The 21336-nt window shown below is 40.8% G+C and overlaps 1 protein-coding gene across 1 annotated transcript in view; it reads left to right on the top strand.

The window, feature by feature from the left end:
* The window catches only part of PREP (prolyl endopeptidase), a 57764-nt gene extending 37211 nt beyond the window's left edge, over positions 1–20553 (top strand). Inside the window, exons 11-15 of the mRNA XM_081187922.1 lie at positions 10848–10984; positions 14159–14253; positions 15968–16099; positions 18173–18329; positions 19823–20553. Coding sequence (XP_081044048.1) covers positions 10848–10984; positions 14159–14253; positions 15968–16099; positions 18173–18329; positions 19823–20117 — 816 coding nt within the window. The 3' untranslated portion in view covers positions 20118–20553. The remainder of the gene's footprint in view (positions 1–10847; positions 10985–14158; positions 14254–15967; positions 16100–18172; positions 18330–19822) is intronic.
* Positions 20554–21336: the final 783 nt, after the last annotated feature.

Raw genomic sequence — 21336 nt, 5'->3', positions numbered from 1 at the left:
AGCACAATTAAGCCCATCATTGCTAGCATGGCATATATTAGTGAAGATTAAAAGATGTACTGTGATTCTGTTTTATGTTGATGTCTGTTATTTGAACGCTCAGAAAATCTTTGAATATGTGTATGAGTGTACAGAACTGGCATCACTGTTCCATAAAGGACTGAGAGTAGATTAAACACAAATGTATAATTTGAACAAATTATTCTCAAATATGATTGGATTTTGTGGCTGGGTGGTTGGTTTGTTGTTGATGTTTTTGTTCTTTCATCTGCGTAGAAGAAAGCAACTGAGACAACTGTTTGGCTTTACCTGCTGTGGCAGGGATGGGGAGCTAGATATAAACAGTGGAGCATCCCCAGTAAACCAGATTTGACTGTTGGGTGTGTCTGTCCACCTGTCAATCGCTTTATGTCACAAATCCAACCAACATTCAAAGCGCCGACAATGAACTGACATTTGGGTCTTGTAATGCCCCTTACAAATCACTTTGCAAGATCTGAGTTAGTTGATGGTTTGGCCTCACTTTGCAAGTGGCTATTCTGATCGTTGGATCCTGCAAAATGTTTTGCAGAAGATTTTGCATGCATTGCCAGTTGTGGGGGGACGGGAAAGTTTGAGTTCAGCTGTAATGCTAAGCCAAACCATGTTCTCCTTTTAACTACTGTTAAGCTTAAATGTGGTTTAAAGAGACAAGCCAGCCAGGCCTTTGAATACTAGTCCCCTACTCCCCATTATTAACACTGTTTTCCTCCTTAAGTTTATGTAGGGACAGAGACAAGTTCGCACAGTTCTGTTTAATTGAGCTTTCCTGTTTGGTATTGTAAATCATTCATATGTTTCTTTAGGTAAAAGCTATGCATTTTCAGCCCTTGTGATGAGCCCTGTGCTCATCATATTTATACCCTAGAGTGATATTTCATCATAGATTACACCTCCAGCTGTTCCAGTTCCGAATTCAGTACATTTATTTTGGCAGGCCAAGATTACAGGTGCTGGAACGGTGTGGTTGAGACCAGTTCAATTGCTCTTAATGCCAGTTAAACAGATACAAAATGACAGGCTCCAGGAATTGTCTGGGCAGTTGTGAACTTCTATTTAAAGGAAAGTTGCATGACAGTGTATTCTAAGGAATAGCATAGATTAAGGGCCATATTGTGAAAATATAAGAATATCAGAGACCTGCTAGATCAGACCAAAGGCCCATTTGATCTAGCATTCTGTTCTCACAGTGGTAAACCAGATGTCTGTGGAAAACCCTCTGAAAGGTCTGGGTTATATAGTGAACTTAGTATAGCTCCTTTCTTACTACATTTAACAATGTAGACTGGAATATTTGTTTATTCAGGAGTAGAAACGATATTAAAATAATATTTGCCCCTTACACAGAATTGCCTGTATTAGGTACAGATGTGGTAATCTCGACAAGGTTGAGGATGAGTCAGAACTGAATTTAATTGGCAGTTTGTAAGAGAAATTTCTTCACAATTATCTTCCCACACCATTCTTGGATCATGCTATCCTTACTGGTGTGACACTTTGTGAGTATTAAATGTGCAAACTGTTTTTAAATGAAAGCCTTTTTTCCATTTAAAAAATGTACTAACCAAGTTCCTGATTGCCCTTATGGGGGAAAATAAGAGATTCAGATCACAATTTTTATGGGAGAATATATTGAAGGTTCTTTTTCCTAGTATCTTTCCAAATAAGTGGTCCACTGGGATTCAAAATTCGCATGTTCAGTGGCTCTGCAATCTTGCTAATGAGCATCACCCTTAAGATGACTGAAAATATTCGTATTTCAGAAGAGCTGTGCCTTGCTCTGTTCTTTAGGAAGTTAATATTCTGTTGGGAGTTGCCCAGAGTGGCTGAGGCATGAATACAAATAATAAAATTGTTGTTGTTGTTGTTGTTTTGCTTTCTGTTGGTGTTTCAACTTATTGGTTGCCCCCCTCAAACAAGTGGTCTGGTTTTACATAAGAAGCTGCCTTATACTGGTGTATGTCTCCTACGTTGTCTACATTGACTGCAAGTGGCTCACAAAGATTTCAGACATGGTTCTTCCCCACCCTACCTGGAGAATGCTAGTGTTTGAACCTTCACCTTCTGCATGCAAAGCAGCTGCTCTACCATTGAGATATGTCTCAAATTCTAGTAGTAGTTATTATGAATGCAGGTTTAGGATGCCGCCCTGTATGCTCAGGCCTGCTCTCTGGAGCTCTGCCAAATACGCTAGTGTTCAAGTAGAAATTAAATGTTATGATGTGAAACGTTTTTCTCTGCCAAAATTCACCTCTTTCCCTCCTCTCAATCCTGTTTGGCCTATCGTATCTCCAGTTCAGCTACTTCTTCAGAGAATTTTTTCCCCAGCTGTTACTGCTGCTCCAATCAGCCTTAATTAGTCCTATGGATGATCCTACCCATTGGAGATTATGTGCTCTAATAATGCTGTGCGGCCTATTAGATTTAGCTATGTGATGACATCACTGAGAGGGGCAAGTGAAACTGAGGGCAATCTAAAAGAATGCAAGTCACTAGAGGAAGGCATGCTTTTCAGCAAAAAAAAAAAAAAAAAAGACTACTTTCAGCGTAGTGCTACTTCCATCCATTTGGGAACAGTTGGGATGATGATGATGATGATGATGATGATGATGATAACGATGCTACTACTACTACTACTACTACTACTATACCCCGCCCATCTGGCTGGGCTTCCCCAGCCACTCTGGACGGCTTCCAAAAAAATATTAAAATACTGTAATACATCAAACATTAAAAGCTTCCCTAAACATGTTATCTTCTCTTGTTGGCCTTGGTGATAAATACAGAAGCCTTTGCCTCTTAGTGTGTGCTGAGTGTTTTGCTAGCTAGCACAGGAACAAGAAATAAGTTTTCTCTAGAAGAAAATTTATAGGTTGGTTGTTTTTTCCCCCTCTTCTTCCCCAATTCTGGCATCTAACTGCTTCTTAGCCTACTCTTTTCTTCCCGTTGCCTGTTTCTTTTTCTGGGGAAGACCTGTGATCATAGACAAGACCTGTGAACGTAGTTTTCCTATTCATATTTCTTCAAGCAGTGCTACGACTTCCAAGTCTGTGCCAGGGAACTGGTTCACACATAGCAATAAACCATAAACCATGGTAAGTCATAAATGGATGGTTTTCTCTTAAGTATACAGTTTACTGATGCATGCTGTTCCTTGGCGCCCGTCCCTCTCCTCCCTGCGCCAACTGCCAGGCCAGTAGGAAAGGAACCAGAGTGCTGGTTTGGCAAATGGCATTTGCGGTTTGTTTCCTTCAAACCACAAGCAATAAAGCAAACAATACGCTTTGGCTTCCATTCATGGTTTGTTTGGAGAATAGCAAAGCATAAACACTCGTCTGCACATAATGCAAAAGAAGATGACTGGTTTGCTTCTTCCCAGTGCAGCACAGGGAGGAGAGAGGGATGCAGTTGAGCAGCAAACCGTGGGTTTGTTTTGGACCATTCCTTGCCCTTATGTACAAATAAGACCATTGTTTTAAAACAAATACCAGTAAAAACCCCTGGAGGCTTGCAGCCCAAATTGAAAGTAAGGAAGGACTGGTCTCTTCATGAATTGTTGTTGAACGTGGTTTTCTTTTCAAACATCTTGAAGCCTGGGGTGCCCAGATAAAATGGACGATACAGGTAATATCAGCATGTGCAGTTTCTCTTATTGTTGCATAAGGAGTTGTACCCACCAAACGTCACTCTTCTGTGCTGCTTTAAAAGTATGAATCTGCTTATCCTGCATTGCAGATGAGACGTCAGAACACTTTTGTGAACAGGTAATGTTGGGCTGCATACCTGCATGCAATGTGTCGTGATAGTTTGGGTAGTATTTCCAATTTCCCACTTGTTTCCAGTGAGTAGTGGAGATATTGACTGATGGATGAGGACGTTGCGATAATCTGAGGCTTCATTCCAAACCTTCAGATGCCGCTTGTTAAAAGACCGTCCTGAAAGGAGATCTGCTTCAATCCATACCCATTGATCCTATTGCTCTACAAATTGCTTACTACACAGGAAAAGCTTTTTAATGGCAATTTAAATGAAAGCTTTTCCAGTCTTTAAAGTACTCTGAATAAAGATGTATTTTGACTTTTACTGTAAGTAATTGAGTTCATCTTTACTCATGGGAAGGATAAAGTCTATTTGTCCTTTCTTCCCCCTCCAGTATCATTTCTGAAATGGAGCATGGGTAAAACTTTCATCCTTTTTAATTGTAGTTTTGCAGCTAACACAAACATTGATCTAGGAATACAGATTGATCTTGCCTTTGTGAGTTAACAATCAACACATTATTTCACATATTCCCAAGATAGAGAAGAATTGCTTCCTCTTACATTAGCAAGTGGATCTCAATTTATTTTGTTTGACAGTTCAAAATATTTCATAAAAGTGGCAGAACAAAACACTTGCTGATGGGCATCTGGGTAATTAGGAATATTGCTCTAGGCATAGGATAACTCATGTGGTGCTCTCCATATATTTTGGTCTACAACTCCCATAATCCCTGACAATTGACTATGCCCGCTGAGGCTAATGGGAGTTGTGATACCCTCCAGATGTTTTGGAGTATATTGTCAATTCCTGCCCTATGATGTCTTTTTATATAAACTGGAATGAAATCCTTGTTGCTTACTCTGAGGGTGTATACACCTCAGTTCAGAATTAGACTCCCTTCCTCCTCCACTTCCCCTGCAAGCCAGATCCAAAGGATTAACTGCATCCTAAGCACAAGAAGCCTTCAAAGGAACCCTGGAAATTGTATGTGAGGCTCCCAGGTACCTGGGATTCTGACATGACAACATTCAGGAATGAGATGGGTAGAGTGAGATGCTCACCAGCATGGATTAAAATCTGAGCCAGAAAAGAACTCTTGAAAAAACGATGCTAGAATTATAATGTCATTGAGTATTATGAACATGATTAGTAGTTTGTACTTGGAATTAGAATTAGAATTCAGTAGTTGAAAACTTGAGCGCATCATTGTGAGTTCACTTTATTCCATGTGAATTGAAGGAGGGTGAATCCAGACTGTTGTGAAACCAGTGCCAAAAACATATCGGTGTAAATGTAGCTAGAATATCATCTTGGTTCTCAATTTTAGAGGAAAAAGTTTCACCTCGACTGTATGGTGTGTCTGAGTGATATACTGTAGGGGTTTCTTTTGAATTGGTTTTCACAATTTGGATACCACATTTAAAGTAACACATTATCAAAATCCATCCAAAAGTAGTTTTAGGAAATGTGGAGCCAGGGAAAGATAACCTTCTTCCCTAGTTTGAGGGAGGGAAAGAGCCATCTTGGGACAGCTACACCTCTGAGCAGCGCAGAAATGGGGTCCTCAATTATAATTTGGTCAACAGAAAGGTCTTTGTCTTGGTTGGGGTTAAGGTGTGTGGTTCCATTCTGGATGGGAGAAGTAATGTATTACGTTGCAAATCCCATTAGAGATCTTTCTTTAAGAGAAGATAAATTATAGATTGGCTTCTCTGAACTGAGCTCAGTAGTGTTATGCCAGTCCAACAAATAGTATTAAATTAGCATTAGAATCTAGCGTAACAGTACTTCTTTAATAAAGAAAGGTGATATGCTCAGAAGGGTTATTTATGCCTGTTAAAGTAAATTAAAAGCTTTTTGGGTTTTGAAATTAGATCTTAATTGGAAAGCAACAGTCTTTGTTTAGCAGAGCAACTCAAGTTCCAATCATTTGTCCCAGCTGCTTACAAAGTGTTTATAGATGTCAGTTCCCTGCATAGTTAATATAATCCTGCACTTGAAAGAGTTCTATTTATGCTTATATCGTACTGTGCATAAACAGTTTATTGAATGTCTTAAGAATGCCTTCAATTTATGGGTAGGCATCTATAGACAACTATGTTCTCTACATGGTTCACAAAAAATGTAAAACAATAATGACGCCATGTTGTAATTAAGGAATCTTGAGTACCACCTGCCTTCTCTCTTAGGCTGATGGGAATTGTAGTCCAAAACCTCAGGTTGGGGAAGGCTGTGTTTAGTGCTTTCCGGAACTAAGCAGGGCACTTCCTCCATCTTGTCAGGATTCAGCTTAAGTTTATTGGCTCATCCAGCCTCTAACCAAATCCAGGCATTGATTCAGCAAAAACCACAGCTTTGCCTGACGCTGATGACAAGGAGAAATAAGAGCTGGATGTCATCTGCATACTGATGACCTCGCTTCAGATCCCAGAATGACATAACCCAGTGACTTCATATAGATGGTAGAATGCATAGCGTATAAAATAAAACCTTACAGGACTCAAAGGTTATTTCTTTGCAAAAACACCTCTTACATGTAACTGCGATGATCTCCCATTCAGTTGTAGCTACACGTTTAAAATGTGTAGAGATTTCATGGTGTTGCCAGTGGTTTGTATCCTGTGAAATCGTCCTGTTCCTACAAGGATTTCCATTTACACAATGGAACTTCCTCCCCCCACAGTTGTTCTGGGCTTCCCCCACAACCATCCAGAGCATATTTGGCGATAAATGGAGAGAAGGAGGGGAGGTTCTGTGGCACCAGCAGAAGTACTTTTGTAAATGGGACAGCTTTTTTTTATACCATCCAGTGTTTCTACTCTCAGCATGAAAAAATAAATGAAATGGGGTGAGTTTTGTAACTTTGCTGTAGAATTAGCTTTGATCTAGGGTGGAAGTTGTCATTTTTATTGTTGTCCTGTCATTTCTTACAGCCTGACGTTGTTTTTAGTATAAAGCACTGGGCAATTTTATTACAGGGATGTTTGCTTTCAGTTTCACCTGGGGAATTTACTAACTTGAGCTGTGAGAAATGTGCCTATGAGTTATTCAAAGTCAGTCACCTTTCTCAGGCTAATTGTTACTCCTTTGTCCTTGAAGCATCTCTCATGAAACTTACAAAGTAGGGTGACTGCAGAAAAAAAGTCGTTATTAATCTCAACACAACTCCTCTTTCCCTTTCCCACTCCTAAGATTGATGATCATAAGCCATAGGTGGCCTCCATTGTCATAGACTGATGTTCTTCTTGGCAGCAGCTACTATACAATCTAATAAATAGGCTGACAACAAAATCACTTTTTCAAGAAAAAGATTGTGATGGTTCTTGAAACAAAGAGTGATTTAAAGAGACTTTTTTTTTTAAGCATAACTAATTAAAGGAGAAGATCCTGGAGAGCCGAAATCACAACTGGATGTGCTTGATCTGGAAGTTTCTGTTAGTACACAATGCTGCAGCATGATTGTTAACAGGAGTAAAACCCTGTCAGCATTTAACACCCCTGCTCAGATACCTGCATTGGTTGCCAGTCTGCTACTGGGCCAAGTTCAAGGTGTTACTACTGGTATATAAAGCCCTTAACACCTTGGGACCAGTTTGCTTGTGATCACATCTTTACCCCATGCATGCCCACTCAACCACTTAGACCTGAGGAACTGGCACTGCTGCAGATGCCCCATACTAACTTGCTCCGTGCTTGTATGAAATACAGTGGTACCTCAGGTTACAGATGCTTCAGGTTACAGACTCTGCTAATCCAGAAATAGTACCTCGGGTTAAGAACTTTGCTTCAGGATGAGAACAGAAATCGCGTGCCAGTGGTGCGGCAGCAGCAGCAAGAGGTTCCATTAGCTAAAGTGGTACCTCAGGTTAAGAACAGTTTCAGGTTAAGAACGGCCCTCCAGAGCAAATTAAGTTCTTAACCCAAGGTACTGCTTTAGATCTTTTACTGTGACAGCCCACTTGGAAACCCCCTGCCTATTGACATCTGGCTTGCACCTTCACTGTATCCTTTTTGGCAAGTTGACTTGCTTATATCTGATCCCCAGCTAGGAATGGAAACTGTACAGTATAAGGTAAAATGTTTCGGGCAGGAGGGTTAGGAATTATCTCTGCATAAGAGGCTTTGGAGTGTCACTGGCAGCCAAAGTTGACACTACTGGGCTGGTTGGTCTCTTGTGATACAGAGAAGATGCTAAAAGGTATTAGCACATTCATTCAATTGTTGTAGCTTCTAACTGGGAAACTGTTAAGAGCACTCAGTGTCAGAGGTGAGAAGATACTGGGGTGGGGAGGAGGAAGGGGATCAAGATTCCAAGCCACAGTTTAAACAACATCCATTATTTATATTGCAAAGACTTCTGTGTGTGTCAGTTATATCGTTCTCCTTTGACACTTTCCCCTTTGCTATCGACTGTTGTTTCAATAATTGCCTGCATCACGTTGTGTTCTGGCATTAAGGGCTACTTTAATGAAAGGGATCTGACTTTAATTTCTCAGGTTTCCTAGTAATGCATTCAATGAGACACCTTTTCAAAAAGTATAAGGAATGCTCACTGATCTTCAGTTTGCTCTGCAAAAACTCAAAAAGAAAAGAAGTGCAATAAAAGGACTGCCTTCAAAAGCTTTTGATTAACCCACTTTGCATCAAACCTTTTTGACATTTGATATTTGTGTGGAGGGAATTAAACTATTTTCCTTACTTGGTTAAGCAACAATGAAAAAAAACTTTATTCTATGCCTTCGCTGCAGGATTTCTGCCAGATTTTTTTTTTTTTTTTGAAAATTATATTTTCTTCCGCACCTCTTTTTCCCCTCTCTCCTGCCACCTGGGGAGTTTCTGTCCAGCAACCATTTGCTACTCGACTGCAAGGCTCACTAACAAGGGCTAAAAAAGAAAAAGAAAAGACTCCTGGCACTTTTCTTTTACCAGCATGACACTGCTGCTTCATGTCCCTATGGGTGGCTGGTGAAAGAAACTTACCTGAAGTCTTCCTTGATTATTTATAATTCTTCTGCTATTTTCTGTAACAGCTTTTCTGACCATATCCCTTGACAGAAGCCTTTATTTACCTGCAGGTTTGGCACCAAGGCTGGCAACATTAGGTCAGCTGTTCTTTCATTGGGATAAAGCAGTAAAACAGTCCTTGGGGGTCCGTCGTGATCAGTTGGTCAAATGGGTATCCAATATACCTGAGTTCTACAGAATAGGTCTAAAGCATTGACTTGAACTGAATTCACACCCCTTTTTCCCTGGTGCTATCATATTCAGATCAGTACAAGGAAACGAAGATTATCCCATATTGAATGGAGACAAGATGCATCCTTAATAGGGGACAGATCTGCTATTTTTTGCCATGGAAGGTGGTTTTAAGAATCTAAGAAGAGCCTGCTGGATCGGGTCAATGGCCCATCTAGTCCAGCATCCTGTTCTCACAGTGGCCACCCAGGTGCCTGTAGAAAACCCACAAGCAGGATTTAAGCACCAGTCTCCCCTCCTGAGACTTCCAGCAACTGGTCCTCTGAAGCATCACTGTCTCTGACTGTGGAGGCAGGTGATAGTTCTCATGGCTAGTAGCCTTCTCCTCCGTAATTTTGTCTAATCCCGTTTCAGAGCCAGCCAAGTTGTACCGTGTGAAGAATTAAATGATTGTGAAAAATTGCTTTGCTTAGAGGCTACCAGTTGATTTATTCCTCCTCTTTCTCCATGTCCACTTTCTGGTACTGCAGCCAACACTGGCTCAGTTTTCTTCAATAGCTCCTATCACAGGCATGCATGGAGGCTGTTATTCTGTGCAAGCCTTTGATGCTGATTTATGGAAGTGTTTATTCTTGTGAAAGACATGTTAAAGCAGGCTGCTTTCAGGGCTGGAAGAGTTTGTCGTCACCTGTTGCATGCAGTGTAACTAAATAATAGATGCTTTGGAAACCTTGTTCCATTTCCCGCCGTCCCCCCCCCCTTTGCATTCTCCGCCCCCACTCCAATCTTTTGAAAGCACACCCCCCCCCCCCCGGTGTAGCTGTGATTGAGCAGGAGCTAATTTAAGACACTGTAGTGGTGTTTGATTTTACCAACCGTGGGCACAGTGATAAATATACTCACTAAATATCATGTGGGAGAGAGGGATCGTATTCCTCTTGAAGTTGTCTGCTAGCTACAAAAATAGCTCTCCCCTAGTTTTCTGCGTGGCTTATTTCAGCAAAGCTGTCTGTGTGTATTTTTATAAAGCATTAAAAAAAGAAGAAGAATATTGCATTCTGTTCCTTAATTACTGGGAAATTTTAGTTAGCAATTCAAGGTGCTGGTTTTAAAGCCCTAAATAGCCTGGATCTTGCCTGCTTTAGGAAGTACTTCTTCCTATGTGTGATCCTATTGCTCATTAATATAAGCAGGGAAGCCTCTAGTCTAGGTATCAGTTCCCTGTAAAGCAGGGGAGCGGAATCTGTGCCCGCCCCCCAAATGTCATTGGACTCCAACTCCTATCACTCCCAACCAGCACAACCAATGGTATAGAATGATGGAAGTTGCTATCCAATAATATCTGGTTATAGGTTCCCCACCCCTGCTATAAACTAATACTATAATAAACTAGGAACAGGCTCTTTACAGTGGGAGCCTCAGTTCTCTAGTGAAGCCTGCCCCCCTTGTTCTCATTTGTTTTGGATTTCAGAGAAACACTTGTTCAAGCAAGCTTTTGGAATATAATCTGAAAACTATCATCCCCCACTCTGCTCCATTCATTCATTTAATTGATTTATATCCACTTTTTTGAACAGTGTCCAAAGTGGCTTACAGCAGTGTTTTTCCCCAATGGGTGACTTAAAAATTGCTGAGGGCATCTGGTTGGACAGAATACTTGACTCAGTGGTCTGATTTAGCAGTGCTTGTCTTGTGTTATAATTCTTGCGTCCTTCCTAACAATAAAAATGTTACTTATTTCTATTTCCCATACTTTTCCTTTATAAATTAGAATGATTGCCTGTGGCTAAGATCCATCCAAGCAGACTGACTGTACCAGTGATACACATATATTTTTTTCTCTGTCCCAGGTTTTCTACCCCAGCAAAGATGGTACTAAGATTCCAATGTTTGTTGTCCACAAAAAAGGAATCAAATTAGATGGGTCTCATCCTGCTTTCCTTTATGGTTATGGTGGCTTCAACATATCAATCACACCAAGCTACAGGTAAGCAGAGATGGGGTGCTTATGAATATTTGTCAGAATAGTAATAGTGCCAGTAATTTTATATTAAGAAGTTGTGCAGTGTGTTATATAGCCTGAATTTGCAGCTAATGGATACTGATACTGAAACTTAAACCCAGTGGAAATACCCAGGTCAAGGGAGTTCCCAAAACATGAGTGATCATTTGCTAATTAAGCAACCTGCTTTGTCACCTCTTACTGGCTCTTTTCTGCTTTCAAATTTTTGTTGACCACCTTTTGTTGTCTCCTTTAACATGCCTATAGTTCTTATTTTTCGTCTGGCAGTTTCTGTGCTAGCTTGTCATGACCAAACTACAAGTCACACTCCTTTTCTTACATAGATGATCTTTGTGTGTTTAGGAGAGATAATCTGACAAACGCAGAGGGTGCCAACCCTGCTGTGCCCTAAGTAGTACCTCTACACTGCCCTGAGAACTGCTTTGAGCCATAGATCAAGTATACATTTCGAAAATAAAAAAATAAATGGAGAAAAGCTTCACTTAAATTTCCAGGAGGCTAGCAGAACAGTGCTGTAAATGTCACAAATAGGTTCTTATACATCTCCCATGGGGGTGACATTAAGTTGAAATTATTGAATCCTTCCATGCCTTAAGATCCGTGCTCTCAGTCAATGATGTTTAGCAAAGACAATCTCTTGCTCTGCTGACTTGAATTAAGAGCCATTGTTACGTCTATGCACAACTACTACTTGCCAGTTATTCTTACCCTTCTCTTCCCTTTACTTCACTTCCATTTACTCCTAAAGCTTTGCTATTTTCAGCATTTGTACACAATTCTGATTCTTTTTTTAAGCTTTATTATAGTTAACTTGTTTTATTCTAAGTTCAGATATGAAGTTCCCTTTGTAAAAAATTTGGACAGTTTTTTAATGCAAAAGTTCAAGTTTTCAGGCCTTGAGTGTTCCCCCACCAGATCCTTGTGTTCACTTAGCAGCTAGAAAAAGAGGTCAGCCTTTGAAGAAGGGGCTATTTTCTAGCAGATGAGCAGATGGCTCATAGGTACTCAATACCATGGAAGAGAACACTTGAAATAAAAACACGCTCTTTGCAAGATTCCAAGAACAGGTGACCAGGGGAAAACTATCCTCTCAACATCCCAAGGGCTTTCTCCATATTTTGCTGTCATGTCTTTTATTCAGCAGCCAGTCACTCAGCTATGTACCTTGCAGATGTGACCTGACAATAAAGCCCAAATGAATGAGTCATAAGCCCAGAAGCAGAGAACCAAAAATGCCTGCTTAAATGGACTTTAAAAAAACAAACAAAAAAACCCACTTCCATAATATATAAGCTTCAAACCTTCCCCATTTTATCACTGAGCTCAGCTTTAGAATCAAAAATCATCTTGGTGCACACAGTGATCTTAGTACACATAACAAGCAGTGTGTGCAGCATGTGTGTAAGTGTCTCTCGTGTGCATCGCTGTGTCGCAGACTATTTGCAGCCACGTTTGTAAAGTCAAAGATCATAGTCACTTTGGGCACATGAAGCATTAACTAGCAGCTCACCTGTACCTTTCAGTCTTAGTGCTACCAGGTTGGCTCAGTGTAGATGTAGAATGCTGGCAAATGGAGGTGGTGTGTTTGACCAGAATGCAGTCTGGGATAGGAAGCTTGGCCTTTGACCATGCTCACTTGGAGCTGATGGGATTTGTATCTCAGCAACATTCCCCGTAACTGGTCTAAGGGCTGGAAGCCAGTGTGGAAGTAGAGCTGCTGGCCAATGGAAAGCAAGAACATCAAAAAGGCACCCTAGCCTTTGTTTTGAGGGCCATACATATACATAAAGGTAAAGGTAAAGGGACCCCGGACCATTAGGTCCAGTCGTGGCCGACTCTGGGGTTGCGGCGCTCATCTCGCTTTATTGGCCGAGGGAGCCGGCGTACAGCTACCGGGTCATGTGGCCAGCATGACTAAGCTGCTTCTGGTGAACCAGAGCAACGCACGGAAATGCCGTTTACCTTCCCACCAGAGCGGTACCTATTTATCTACTTGCACTTTGACGTGCTTTCGAACTGCTAGGTTGGCAGGAATACATATACATACATATACAGTAATATGCACACTTTTTTTAAAAAAAAAGACTCTGGACCAGATTCCTCTAACCAGCTACATCAGCAGAAGCTTATGCAAGGACTTCTGCTAGTGTCACAGGGCTTCCTCCCACCCTCTACCGCTGCCCCCAATTGGCTTGTATTGTGTTCATAACCACCAAAAAGAAACACATCTTGTGCTGCCAAGCTTCCTGTTGGACTGACTGTGCCCAAGTTGCAGGAAACTATCCAAACATTAGTTGGGTGAAAAAGAAGAAACTGAGATCAGTTTCCTAGAGTCGAGCTAAAACATCTAAATACCTCCTGCCAAAAAGGGATCATTAACTGGCAGGCAGTATCCTGAGTATTAAAATGGCATTAGAGGTTCTGTTCCCTCAATATCACTCATCTTTTGGCTTTTTTAATTAACCTGGCGTGTCTTTTTTGGAAAACTAGCCGGACTGAATAGCATTTAAGACTGCATTCCTGTGACCCCTTGGATAGTGTCCAAGGGCCCATGGGAGGTATTGTGTCTTCCTTCCTCACAACTGTAAAAATCTCTGGCACCCTGGGCCATACATCAGAGCCACTGACGTTGTAGAATATGCTGTAGGAAGACCAGGAAGTGGCTTGGTTCTAATCCAGCTGCTTGTCTAAATGGAGGCATTGCTGCTCAGTGGCAGATCACCTGCCTTTGCATGCAGGAAGTCCCAGGTTCAATCCCCAGCATCTCCAAGGTAGGATTTAGGAGAGAACCTGGTCTAAAATGCTGGAGAGCTGTTGGCAGTCACTGTGGACAATTTTGAGCTAGATGGACCTGTAGAATAAGGCAGCTTCCTATGTTCCTACATCTCTCATTTTTCTTTCCTTCCATGAGAGATGATGAGCTCTCCTTCCCTGGAGGTTCTTAAACAGAGGTTGGATGGCCATCTACCATGCATGATCTTGTTGAGATTCCTGCATCACAGGTAGTTGATCCTGTTGACTCCCAGAGTCCCTTCCATTTCTTTGATTCTATGAATGGAAACATATTCCTCCTCCAGCTACATTTTGAGCATCATAGACCAAGCACTGAAAATATTTACCAATTAATTGTCTTTGCAGTGTATCAAGACTCATTTTTGTAAGACACCTGGGTGGCATTCTAGCTGTGGCTAATATCAGAGGAGGTGGTGAATATGGAGAGACCTGGCACAAAGGTAAGAGTTCCTTGGTGCAAGAACATACGTAAAGTGCTTTATTCAATAACAGTCTGCAATCCTGGACACATACAACTCTCAGCAGAACTCGCTTCTGAGTGTAGTCATGTAAAGGGTTGCACTGTGATTGTGTTTCCACAGGTCAAATGTTTGCATGTCTCCATGCTAAACCATTGCAGAGGTCTGGTTTTGTTTTTGTTTTATTACCTTAATTTGACTCCGGAACACCATCACAGATTTATTTGAAAATGTCCATATTTCTTAATTTACAAAATAATTTTCTCCATTACTGCATCAGTTTTGTTCCTCATTATTATTTTAATTACTTCTGTAGTCTGGAGTGTTTCCCAGTAATTGGGGTTTTCAGAAAGAGAAAACACTGTATTACTGCCCCAAAACAAAGTGCCCTTCAATAACAGGAAATTAGCTGTAGACCTTTAACGAGTTCTTAATTAAGTTAACCTTTATGTGGGGGGGCTCTGGTTTTTCTGTTTCTTTTGCACACAAGACTGTGTGTTGGCATTAGGTTGAAGTCTGTTGTTTCTTAAGTGTCATGGGCAGCTATTACTGATATTCATGGAGCTTGCCACTGTGGCCTGAGCTTCACCTGGAATGTCCAGGAAACTCCAGACGTATGGCAACCCCTGTCCGAATTTCCTTAAAAAAAAACAAAAACCTTTGTGTCCAGATTTTCACTTTTTGAAATATGGCAACCCTAACTTATATTAACCACTATAAATTGTAGAAATTTTCCTTGATCGAGCCACAGTAATTGTTTTTGTGGCTATGATCCAGAAAATTTACTGACTATGTTAGGATATTATAATAAATTACCATTATGAGAACTTTCCGCAGGCTTATGTACAGTTTTATGTACAGGCTTATGTATTTTTTATTTTTATTAACTTGGAAAAAAACCTATCTACTGAATGGAAAGGAGGGAATAAAATGTTTGCTAGATTTGGAACAAGGAAAGGCGGGGTAGGCAAGAAAACAAATCTTGCTGCACGGCAAAAAAAGCACACTAGCTCTTAAACATCTCTTCATTCCTATACAATTGTGTCTGTGATAGTGTTGTGCTTTTCTTTGTTTTGATACCTTTAGCTGTGCACCTCAAGTTCTGTGTTGATCTGCGGTAGATAAATGCTAGATCTCAAAAGGAAGATATATTTCTCTAGCCCTGATCACCACATGAATGAAAGATTTGTTGTTTTTAAGAAAAGCGCTCATTTACCTCTTTTTTGGAACTATTAATTTTATAAGCCCATAAGCTTAAAATACCATAAACGAGCTGGATGCTGTCGATTTCCCATTAAGACAAACCTCAGTCAGAAATGCACGTGACCGTTTTGTCTGCAATCTACAGCGATCAGTTATTAGGAACATTACCTGGTCTGTGCTTTCCTTCCTTCTCACCCCCCCCCCCGAAGTCTTTAGCATAGGTGTATGTATTATTCAAGCCTTCTGAAAGCATTAAAGGTACTGGCAAGACCATTTTCTGAAGTCTCTGTTGCACATGATATTCATTATGTTTTTTGTGTTCCTCAACTGCATACATTATTAAAATACTTGTGGAACTGAAAAATTCAATCCAAGCAGTTCTTCTTGTGTGTACATACACCCTAGAGTGCATGTTCTGAATCGGCAATATCAAAAGTGCGTATCTGTGTGTTTTCAAAGGGTTAACTAGCTTGTTTTCTTTGTTTCCATTTAGGTGGTATCCTGGCCAATAAGCAAAACTGCTTTGATGACTTTCAGTGTGCAGCTGAGTATCTTATCAAAGAGGGGTATACTTCTCCAAAGAAACTGACTATCAATGGAGGTTCAAATGGGGGTCTCTTAGTGGGTAAGAAGAGGCTGTCCGCTTCCTTTTCCTTTTTTTTAAATGACAAAGCTAAGTGAATTTAATGTCAAGTAAATGGAGGACTCAGAGGATAAGCTCTGGAAGGACGTTTCACTCCCCACACGTTGGACATTGCACCATTTGTTAACAAACTGGAGTAATAGTGCAATACCCAAATATTGTCTAAGCCTGCAGAATACCAATTGGCCATTTAAGAAAACATCTGCCTTTATGAGCTGCACACATAATTACTGCACTGAGGCATCTGTCTTTTTCTTCCTGTAGGGTAGAACTGGCTTCATACAAAACACTTATTTTAGTTAGGGAAGGAAAGAGCAAATTCATATCAAAAAATAGCTAGTCAGAGCTGATTTTTGCATCACTAGTTGCCACTAACTCTGTTTCAGCCCACACTCTCCTATTTTGAAGTATTTTGTCCTTATGTTTATCCAGGACCAAAGCCTTGATACGGCAATGGTAGATTATCACCTGTTCCCCTTTTGATGCACAGTGGAACACTGTGTTCTTGAAAAAACACCACCACAGCAACAAGTAGATCTTTGCTAGAGCAGCACACACACAACAGGCACTAATTGGGTTTAAGCATTACAGTTTTGAGTTCCATTCTCAGTTTTTCTTTATTTCTTATGGGTCTAACTGCATAGTCATGGAATTACATTTGAAATGTGACTGTAGCATTATACCCCAAATCCACACAACCTCACCATTTTTAAGCCTACGGCAGAATTTTTAGGGCTTCATTTAGAAAACAGTTCCAAAATTAGTGTGAAAAATCTCTTAATACAAGAGCCTTATCTCAAAACAGTCATCTTTTGCCAAGTCTGTCTCCTTCCCAAAACCATGTTGATGGTACCAAGAAGTCTGTTCCCCTTCCACCTGAGACATTCATACTGTTAAAGTCTATAATATTCTTTGTGATATAAGGCATGAATGCTTCCCTGGAGCTGTGTATAACTAGGGACTGATTCATAAGAAGATCCTGTTGGATCAGGTCAATGGCCCATCTAGTTCAGCAGCATCTTGTTTTCACAGTGGCCACCCAGATGCCCATAGGAAACCCACTGCTCACACAAGTGTGTTTTTCTTCCTGACCACCCCTGCATTCCATCCCATTTTGAGAAAATTAACCAATCTGGGACTGTCTCAGGTTTTTGTTTTAATTTCAGTAAAACAGAGTCTGTGCACTGGCATGTTTACTTCATGAATTCTTGGCCTGCAAAATGGCTTGTGGGTATTTAGATCTGCTCTGACACTCTCCAATATTTGGGCATATCAGTTCCCCAGAACCTGAGCATACGGTTCCAGTTAATTTACCAGCCATTGAAAATGTCTGAAATCTTGGAAGGCCCGTAACCCCTCTCTTCTCACTAGACTTGCTGCTCTAAAAATGCTGCGTTTCCTTAATCTTTTGTTTCTGTTTCAAGTTCTTCCTCTTCAAGTCCTTGGGAAACACAAGGACAAACTCTATTTAATAATAGGCTTTTCAAATGGCTGTTCAGTGTCGATGCTTCACTTGTTGAGCTCAGCACACAAAAGGCAGCACTGATTATCGGCACTGCTTTGGACTGACTCCACAGAACTTTGCCACTAAAGTTAATAGGGTAACAACTGGATGGCCAAACACATGAAGTTTGACAACATCTGGAAGGCCACAGGGTCCCCATCCTTGGAACAGATGGAGGAAGAGTTTGCACCATCCCCCAGTTGCTCCTTGTCTGCATGAAATTGCCCTTCCTTCCTTTACGTTCAGCAGTGGCCCCGTTCTAAAACATGCAGATTTGTTTTTGTCATAAAGCCGGCTTCATGGATTCCACTTCCCCACAGAATGGAAGCAGGTGTTCCTGCATCTCATCCTCTTTCCCCCCTAATAAACTTCTGCCTTAGTGCTAAATCAACAAACTGATCTGTTCCTTTGCAGCTTTGCCCGTACATGTTTCAAATGTTGACATCCTCTGATTGCTATCTTTATAACTGTTACTTGTAGATATTAGCACTGCTAGCTGCTTTAAACATTAGATTCAATTTGGGTTGGGTGTGTTTTCCTCCACTCTCCAGCTGCTTGTGCCAATCAGCGTCCTGATCTATTTGGCTGTGTTATTGCTCAAGTAGGAGTGATGGACATGTTAAAATTCCACAAATTCACCATTGGTCATGCTTGGACAACAGACTTTGGCTGCTCTGATTATAAAGAACAGTTTGCCTGGCTATACAAGTAAGTAAAGTTTTGTTTTCTTTTTCCTAGTTTATATTCACCACCGCCTTCTTGAATAACAATAATGTAGAAGCTGCTTGTTTCCCACCCGCCCCTTATATTCTCTCAATAATTGAAAATCACATCGTTAAGTGACTTCATAAATCCAGGATGCATTCATTTATACGTTATCTCTTGAGTTCAGTAAATTTCTCACATGTAGACAGCTTAGCTTGCAATTCTGAGTACATTGACCTGGAGATAAACTCTGTATGATCAGCAGAAATTACTTCAAAATAAATATGAAAGGTATTCCCAATATGTTAGAAATGCAGCTAACATTTTAACTCCACTTAGTTTTACCATGGGGGTGTGTTTTACAGCTACAACCTTTAATCAGCTATGAAAGCCAACAAAGTGTTCTGAACAGCTGGTGATCATAAGCAGTTTCCCCTTTTGAGATGTGATCAGAACAGAACAGTTTTTGAAATGTGGTCTTGCCATAGGGCCCTACAATAATGGCAGTTTTTATTTCCAGTGTCATTTCCTAGCAATCCCTGGAATAAAATTTGCCACTTTAACCCCCAAGTTAACTGCCCTGTGTACTCTTACATCCTCCTCTTGTTCTCAGCCATATACAGACACAAAAGGGAGGAGGCGGAAACTACCATAAAATTTAAGGAGCCCCTTTCCTTTCAGCCTTTCCTGCCAACTCTTGGATTGGAATGGGTATATGTCAGTAGGCCACATGTGCCTTCCTTTTCTAGATCCAGACATCCCATTCCTCAACAAGAAGTAATTCTCAGAGCACCAGCACATAACTTGGGCGCTTAAACGTTTACACTAGCTCCCCATGCGTCACCAAGGCCAGGTTCAAGGTTCTTGCATTAATTTACAAGGAGCCTAACAACATGGCTCCAGGATATCTTAAGGGCTGCCTTAGCCATTATATCTTGGCCAAATCACTGAGATCTTTGGGGAAATCTCTGTTGGTGGTCCCCCGTGGCTCAGATGCACAGCTCAATATAGAAGTCGTTCATATAGTGTGATGGGCCCAGGCCAGTGGAAAACCTCCCCAGCTGAGATTAGTCACCATCCTCCTTGCTCAACTTTATGCAGGTGATTAAGACTTACCGTATTTTTCGCTCCATAAGACACATTTTTTGCCTCCTAAAAAGTAAGGGGAAATATCTGTGCGTCTTATGGAGTGAATGCCTACAGACGACGATGGTGGGATCCCGCTGCAGTTGCGAGCAGAGGATCCATGGCTCCCCTTCCTTCCCTCCTCATTTTAAGATAGCATTCAGTTTTGTGATAATTGTCCTATTGTCTCATTTTTGTGGTTTGTTTTTATGTTTTACACCACTTACAAATGCAAATAATTAGGCGGTATAGAAATGTCTTGAATAAGTCAGTCATGTTCCCAGCCCCTAGGATTCTTTATTCTTTTTCCACTTTCCTGCCAACTGGCAGCATTTTATCAAATCTCCAACAAATATGTGTCCCTCTAACAGGTATTCTCCACTCCACAATATCAAAATTCCAGAAGGAGAAGGAGTTCAGTATCCTGCCACCTTACTTCTAACAGCTGATCATGATGACCGTGTGGTGCCTCTTCACTCCCTGAAGTTTATTGCAACTCTACAATATGTCGTAGGCCGAAGCCCCAAGCAGACCAACCCACTACTAATTCACGTGGACACCAAGGCTGGCCACGGGGCTGGGAAGCCCACAGCCAAAGTTATAGAGGAAGCATCTGACATGTTTGCCTTTATAGCAAGATGCCTAAATCTTGAATGGATAGAATAGGCCGTTACTGTCTCAGTTAAATCAAGGGCTTGAACAACCTTTTAAAACTATACAGGAGCACTTGGTGTAGTACTTACATTTAAGAACTGCCACGCCCAGCTTCCCATGAACTCTGTCTCTCTTCTGCTTCTGTTCAGTGTTTACTCTTGGCTCTTCATTTTAGTTCCAGTCATACCTTTTAAATAGCATGTTTGGATAATTAGGCAGATTGCAGATGACGCTGTTAACGTGAATTCTTAAAAGTCAAAGGTGTTGGTGGTGAAAAGGTTTTAATGTGGTTTTTCTCCTTGTAAACATATCCAACGCTCTCGTAATTAAATGTAAGTACTGTTCCAGTATAGACTGTCAACTCGTATTTTCTTTACAGCCACGATGAGTGTTGGGATTATTGCCAATGCCTCTCCAATAAAATAACTATATTACAAATGCGGAGTAATTTCAGGTTGTGTGTCAGTTCTTTTAAAGGTCTGGCTTTTATGCAGCACTGCTTTGAATCAGTACGCAGTTGCGTTGTTTCGCACAGTGCAATACACTCACACCTCTTTCCTTTTAACATCTATTTTTAACCAGTCTTGTTAGCTATAATCTCTGGGCTGTTACAATTAAAAGGAGGTGCTGCAAATTGAGTAGCAATGCAACTGGAAGAGCCTCTGCTTCTCTTGGCTGAGTTGGTACTTCAGGCCTTTTCTCAGAAGATAAGAATTTGTCCTAGTTGCCTCAGACCATTGATCCATCTAGTACAGTATCATTGGCACACTATTGTCAACAGCAGTCCTCCAGAGGTTTTTTCCAGTCCTTCCCGAAGATTGCAGGGGTTGAACCCGAGACCTGTGTGCAAAATAGATGCTCTGCCATTAAGACATGGTCTTTTCTCAAGATATGCCTAAGTTATACAAACTTAAATGCTAAATGAGAAGATCAGGCTTCCCCTTTAATATAATGAAATATTTTTCAATGTCTGATATACTCTTGATTGACAAATAGTAAATGTTTTTCTCTACAGTAAAATCTTGATTTGGAAATGTCATCTGTCCAAGGCAGGGCACTGTTTTTCCTTTCCTTTTGTTTGAAATACCAAGGATGTAAATAATCTTTGGAGGAAGAGAAGGGCAAAAAGAAAGGAGGATTGATTAGCACCTGTCATTTCTTCTGCTTTCTATTGTTCTTTAGAGAATATGCTTATAATAATAATGACACATTATGACCCCATAACTTTAGG

The sequence above is a fragment of the Podarcis bocagei genome (assembly GCF_964188305.1).
Source record: "Podarcis bocagei genome assembly, chromosome: 3".
Taxonomy (NCBI): domain Eukaryota; kingdom Metazoa; phylum Chordata; class Lepidosauria; order Squamata; family Lacertidae; genus Podarcis; species Podarcis bocagei.
This window is presented reverse-complemented; position numbering and strand designations above follow the sequence as displayed.